The following is a 7114-nucleotide window of genomic DNA, read 5'->3' on the forward strand; positions in this document are numbered from 1 at the left end:
TCACTGTTCAGTACAATATTTTAACTAGTTGTATTACATTTCACCAAAATTTTCATTGTCTTGTTATGTTGGATGACATGTTGGGTTTGAAATAAATTGTGGGTTACCCTGAATAAAAGGTAAAAATCTTTACTTTGTGTTCGCTTATTACATTTAAGTTTCTAGTTCTGTTGTCAGTTTCTGTGTTTTGATTCAGGCTTTGTGGCGTCTTTATTTCAGAACTGGACCAGGGTTTGGAGGGTCAAACTTCCAGTGTACATGATTGGGTGTCTGGCGGATGTTCTGGTGTGGTTTGCTCTTTCATTCCTATCAAACATCTGTTGTCCTTTTTTTCTTTATATGCTGCTATCTTCTAACATCTCTATTCCTCAGCACATATATGAACTAAAAGTGTTGCAAGTGCTGTAAAACTCTAACTAAAACTAAAAAACTAAAAATTTACATGAAGTCTAAATTTTGGTGCCCTTTTCTGGATCGTCCCTCTTGGCCCTGTATCCTGTAGCGACACATTCTGTCCAAGTGGATATTGGGCTTGAACTTGAACAAAAGCTATGTGTATGTAGGCAGTTGAATTTGCTTTTTCATGAATCAAACTTTGAAAGTAAGGTATTAAAATTGTAATACAATGGAGTCCGTTTGAACTGAAATTTGCTGGACTGCTAAATTTTCCTTGGTTTAGCCATGTTTTCACTTTAGAAAGATTGATCAAGTAGCAAAGAAAAAAAACAACAGGGATTCAATTTTATTCTGGTTTACCTCTGATCTTTGGTTGACAGTGTTTGATTTAAGTGGACTCCACTGTAGTTTCTACTCTTGCTTCTCTTTCACCCAAAGGTTTTGTGATTTCACAGTGACTCCCTTTGTTCGCCTATTTCTTTCTAATATATACCATTTCGGTACCCTAAAGACATGCAGTGGGCAGTTGGCGGGTGCTCCGGTGTGGTTTGCTTCTTCTTTCCTATCAAATATCTATCGTCCTTATCTCCCCTTCTTCTTTTTTATGTTCGTTACTCTCTTGTAATCTTCTGGCGCTCATATGACCTTATGCAGTTGCGAGCGCCGTAAAACCTCTACTAAAACTAAAACTAAAAAAAGACATGCAGTATGGCAGTTCATCCCTTGAAGCTTTTGTTCACATTATTCAAATGGAAAATGTAATATTTCAAATTCACGCTAGTAAGCAAAAAAAAAAAAAAAGAAAAAAAGTGGAATGCCCTCTGCTGTTTGTAGTGGAAGAAAAAATATGCCCATATTCATGAAACTCCCTCAGTGATTCATGATTCATCTTTTTTAGCAATTTTTTCCAACTCTTTCGATGTAGTGGACTTGGCCTTATGATGTATGATGTCATCCTCAAGTGTGGATTATTGCTGGCAGATTGTTTTTTTTTACACGAAAACAAAAGAACAAAACCCATCAAAACAACACATCTTCGTTTTTCAGTAACAAATACATTTTTAATGAAAGTTAACAGTCATAACGATGCATTTAATAAATTGCAATAAAAAATTAATAATATAAATAAATAACAAATTCATATAAAACTGAAAATCTATATATAGCAGATGTGGAAAAAAGATGAAATGGCAAAGTGTGATTCATGAAAAATGATAAGCAAGAATTAAAAGATCTCTGCAATTCATCAGGAAATCTTTTTTTAGAGGCATGGTTCGCGTCATGAGGGGACTTGTATTGCAAGAAATAGAGCCCAATTTTTACTTTTAGCTTTGTTCATTTTTCTTGGGTTTGTTTAGCCTGCACTCTGAATGATTTATTCCCCAAAACCAGTTTTTTTTTGGTGCTTTTTTTTTCAGTGATCACAATCAAATACCCTGTCGTCCTGTAGATGAGAAATAATGTGTCACAATTTTGCTTTGATTTTTCTTTGAAATCACTCAACACAAAACGTTGACTGGTCTTCTTTTCAGTTTTTCCTATATTTTGATCTGGCTGCTTGGACCTTTCGGCAATGAAACAGTTTTTCTCTTGCTATTTTGCTTCCCGAGTTGTTTTGGTTCCAAGCCAGGTTTCTGTGTGTAGCTCTGCTAGGTCTCCTCCTTCATCTCTTGCCTTCTACCTCTGATCTAGAGGTGAAAAAAAAGTGATTATTTGTAGTCATGTGTCCCCTGCAATTGAAGTTTCACACGACTTCAAAGCAACTCCCCTGACTGACCAGTCTATTCCATTATGTTTTCTTAGCCCTCTTGTTGGGCACATACCACAATCAAGCATATTATAATATTCTATCTCTGCCGGTTACCAAGTTTCCTTATTCAGTTGAATGAACTGAAGACAGGAGAGTAAAGTACGGCTCCTAAACATACTACAGTATGCTGAGCAAAGTTGGGAATCAAACTCACAATCTATTGACTATGAGTCTGATGCCTTACTATTAAGCTGGCATGCTTCCTGATTTTCATGCTTCCATTCATTCTTTGTTTCCGTCTAATATTTTATGTCTTATTGCCTTCCTTTGCTTTTTTCCTCGTCTAAACTTTCATTAATATCAAGAATAATAAATACTTTTGATGAGCAGTTCTTTGCATTAACAGGACATGAAACAATATTAGAAAATGAAACATGAACATATCTCAGTAGACTAAAAAACAATTCTCTTGCTAAACTATATAGCTTGCAATCAACAATCAAACTTCTCAGCTTATTTGATTTGATAAAGTATTCTGCTGAAAACAGTTCTGTTATCAGAAAAAAACAACCCCTGCTTTGTTCTTTGGGTAGGGTAAGGTCTTAACACACAAAAGCAAGCATAACATCTACACATGAGTGTGGGACCTTCAAAAATCCTCATTGTTCAGTGTCATTGTATAAGATTAATGCCTCTTTCAACACTATAAGGTTATTAAAGAGGCAGGACCTCAGAATTTAACTTCTATCTCCAATAGGGCCCTTCCAAATGGGTGAAAAACCTTAAAAACAACCCAAGTTCAGAATCCTCCGGTGGGGATTCGAACCAGTGCCATCCATATTGTAGTCCAGCTTGATATCGTATGAGCTAATGGTGCGTCCATTCAAAAATCCTTCCTGTTAGTACTTTTCAGAGATTTTATATGCAGCTACTTCTGTTTTCAACTGGACTGCCTATAAAGTGTATTTTACATTCAAGGAATGACCTCTATTAAAGTTTGAGAAGTTGGGAAACAAATTCACAAATGAATTGAAATAGAAACGGCAAATGATATGATCGTTACTTTTCAAAAGCAAATCAGATTAACCGTTCAGTCTGCATTTATTCTTAAAAACTAAAATTCAAGATTATACAGTTTCTATGACAACTGAAAGACTGATCAGAGAGGAATTTGTTGTGAGATATATATACTAACCATGCCTAGTATCAAAATTAATCCTTATTGAAAGTGACCTTCAGGTGCCACTCTGCCCCCCCCCCCCTCGCTTTATCTAAGACCTCTGTTCAATAGGTGCAATAGGTGTTGTCAATCCAACTTTCAGAATCCTGTTGGAATCAGTTTTTAAAACATGAAGATGTCAGATTTCATGGATGTTCAAACTAATTAATTATATTACATTGAACATAGTCACTTCTATATATTTATATATTTAAAAAATTCTATACAATGAGAACCATCTGTGAACAACTTTGAGAAAAAGAATTGTCCGTTAACTCTCTCAGTCTCTCGACTGAGGTACCTTTAAGTTAAGAAAACATATATTATGTGCACTTAGCATTTGTGTCATATCATCAGTTCTAAGAAAAACAATTTAGTCTTCCACTAAATCAGCTTTTTCACATCGAGTATGGGCTTTATATCTATTAATTGTCCTCGATTTAGTAAATAGTGTTGGATAAAATAAAAGATAAAGGGGGTGTTCCTGGTGCAACGTTGCCTGACATTGTCTGTGTGAAACTAAGAAATTCATCTTTTGTAAACTAACGAACACAATGGAATTTTGCATATATTAGAAACTATAACATAAAGCCTGATTGTTTTTACTTAATGGCCCATGTGTGATACCATCAATGCTCTGCTTACTCATTTTTACCAAATATTTCGAATAGGCCTACATACTACTTAGTAATATGGACCAGCCCCAAACTTGGAAGACACAAAGGCTGAATGTAACTCGTGCATATTCATTAAAAAAACGATCAGAATATATCAACGAAAAGGGAAATCCACAATGTTAAGGCAATAAAACAATTCAAAGGTGAAAATATAGTTGGTGGTCCTGAGTTTCTGTCATCCAATGCATCGTCGTCAGTGTCGGTTCTGTACTTATCAACCTTGCTCGAATCACCTTGTTGATCTCTGTTGTCCTCTCTTTTCCTCAGATTCGTGAGATCAATGTCTGTCAGAAAATAGAAAAATCTGTTTGAGAATACATTAGTAGAAATCGCCTAATAAATAGTTGAGGGTTATTTCTTAGCTTTCTCTAAAAATCCTGGGTTTCCTCCTCTTTCTACCACGTCGGATCAACTTCCAAAATGCTTTGATGACAAGCGCTTTGCTACTGAAATAGCTGAATGATCAGTTGCATCATATATTTCACAATACTAGGCCTAGCCTCATTTTTTTCCAAGAAATTATAAATCCCCAAAACTGCCATATGCTGACAAAATGCCCTTTTCTTTTCACAGCAGTTTCTAGAAATCAACGATTTTTTCGTTTTTCCTATAGTGGGCCATTCCGTTGAGCATAAGGAATGGCATTCTCTCCAGGGTGCTAGATCAACGGTTGATGTACTGTGAAAAATAGTTAAGATATTACAAGAAAACCAATAATTGTTGATTTCTCGAAACTGATGTGAATTTTTAAAAAGGTGTTTAGTCAGCGTATGGCAGAAAATAGGAGTACTTATCATAAAAACTAAAAAATGATGTTTAAGAAGTACATTATGACATGAAAGTCATATCCGAAGAATTTAATGTTACAGATCTGCTTATTATAGCCTTGAACTTGACTTCTGGAAGCTTAACAACTACAGGGAACAAACAAGTACTAGTACTAAAAAGGCTGCAAAATTTCTGTCCCAATCAACAGAGGCTATAAAGCTCTTAGAGAGTAGCTATGCCAGACATTTTTATGACCAACCGCATTGATAACCAGGCTTTCTTGATTCCTTCTCCACTCTTTCCCGAATCTGAAGACGACAATTGAGAATGACATTAATTTCCTGTTTGTTTCCATGGATCAGGAAAATGACGATTTATTTCAAAAAGTATGTGTGATACTTTCACTTTGGAAATATCTTAGGCTTACTGGAGTATGATATGATGGCTCTGCACGTTAAAAAAACCACTGATCAAAACTCTTTAAAAAAATGTGGGTATTCCTTTGGTGGATGATTATTAGTATTTTGTTGCAATGTTGTATGGTGAGAATTAATGTCGAAGGCAATGTCTTGTCCAAACTGAAGAAATGTTTCGGCTATACTGGTGTACATCTCATGGTAACAGTGTAAAACGATCGATCTTTTTCCCTCTGTTTAATCATTCTGTATCTCTTCAGGAGTTGGAACTGAAACTGCACCTTAAAAAACGAACCATGTTAGCAGATTGGTGATTTTGTTTTTGGAGGAAAATCTAATTTCTGTGCTTGTTATAATTTCTGTTTTGCGATGACAGTTTTAATTTTCATATTATGTAAATATAACAATTTTCCCAAAAGTTCTGTCCTTTAATTAACAACTAATTTTGATTAGTAGTGGAAAGGAGTGTTAGGAGTGCAGAAAAACAACAACCGAATAACGTGCCCAGAAAAATATATAAGACTTAAGACTTTCTAAAACTATGAATAGATATATTGCTTCCTGTCTTTTCAAAGAGACCTATTATCTCTAAACATGGGGTGTGGGGCATCTTTATTTTAAAAATGTAGACACTACTTCTGTGACACAGAAATTTTAAAAAATCATCGACATTATATAAAGTAGGCGGACCCTTTTCACCCCTTTACTGTTTTGAAGGTAGTGCAAAATTATTCCAATCTCTTCATATTGCTATGTGCTCTAAAGTCTCTCCTCAGTATACAAAATCAAATATAATGACTCTTTGGCTTTTCCAAGCAGTTTGTATTACACTCTATCAGATAATCTATTCTAGTCCTATATATATATCTATATCCCATCACACACTCCCAGCCTCCCACAGCCAATTCTCACCCAGCGTTCTGCTTTGCGTTTGTCACACGGGGAGTCCATGATGCAACTGATGAGTTCAACAATCAACCTGTGCACAGACAATGCAGAACAGTTGTTGAATTATGTGCATCTTCTAGAACTTATAAGCTCACATAGGCACACATACGTTCATGCATTCATTTGCATGCACTTTAATACACTTACGTACATACACAGTGGCACACACAACAGGCACTTTTACTCAGGTACACACATGGGCGCACACATACACACATACATACACAGACACACACACACACACACACACACGCGCGCGCGCGCGCACACACACACATACATAGAGTCAAAGAGTATGATTTTCAAAACAGTTTGAGGAACACATTGTTTTGATGGAAAAATGAAGTATGTCTTAGTTATATTATCACCTTTCTTTCTTTTTCAGCTCAGCTCAGCTCAGCTCACCCAGCTCATTTCATATTATATCCACTTGCTCCACCCCAGAGAGTGGGTGGTTGGAGGGAGTCACTAGCAAGTCCTGCCTCATAATTTCCTTCTCAGTTTATGTTTTTTTGTATATTTCTTCCCCTGCCTGTCCCCCATCCTGTCCACCTCACCCCCTCCAAGATTATTGTTATCGCACTGGTATGAGTACCTACCAGAGTTTGTAATGCAATACCTGGGCACTTTGTCTTGCATGCAAGGGACTTGAGTTCAGTTCTCATGTGGAGGCCTATTTTAATAAGCATCTCCACCTTTCTACAGGAATGTAGCCTTTACAGCCGAGATGTGCATAGACTAATATTGTTACAATACGTAAGCTGTCTCTCAAAGCCTATGTTGGCTTGGGAGGAAGAGTTTAAGGCTGCCCGCCTCTAGAATAATATAAGCGCACATTGTGTTGATGGGGGCACAAAACATTATAATTTACAATCAGTTTGAGAGCTTCTCTTGAGCTCAAGTGAACAAATCAATTCAAACTAACACATTTTCACCCCCC

The 7114-nt window shown here is 36.3% G+C and overlaps 1 protein-coding gene across 1 annotated transcript in view; it reads right to left on the reverse strand.

Annotated features, from left to right (window-relative positions):
- Window positions 1-1431: 1431 nt before the first annotated feature.
- LOC101856412 overlaps window positions 1432-7114 on the reverse strand; it is a gene marked incomplete in the record, with an annotated part of 30959 nt that continues 25276 nt past the window's right edge. Inside the window, 3 exon segments of the mRNA XM_013080568.2 lie at window positions 1432-4326; window positions 5070-5118; window positions 6139-6205. Of these exon segments, the coding sequence (XP_012936022.1) occupies window positions 4127-4326; window positions 5070-5118; window positions 6139-6205 (316 nt within the window).

This window comes from Aplysia californica, unplaced genomic scaffold, assembly GCF_000002075.1.
Source record: "Aplysia californica isolate F4 #8 unplaced genomic scaffold, AplCal3.0 scaffold00091, whole genome shotgun sequence".
Lineage (NCBI taxonomy): Eukaryota > Metazoa > Mollusca > Gastropoda > Aplysiida > Aplysiidae > Aplysia > Aplysia californica.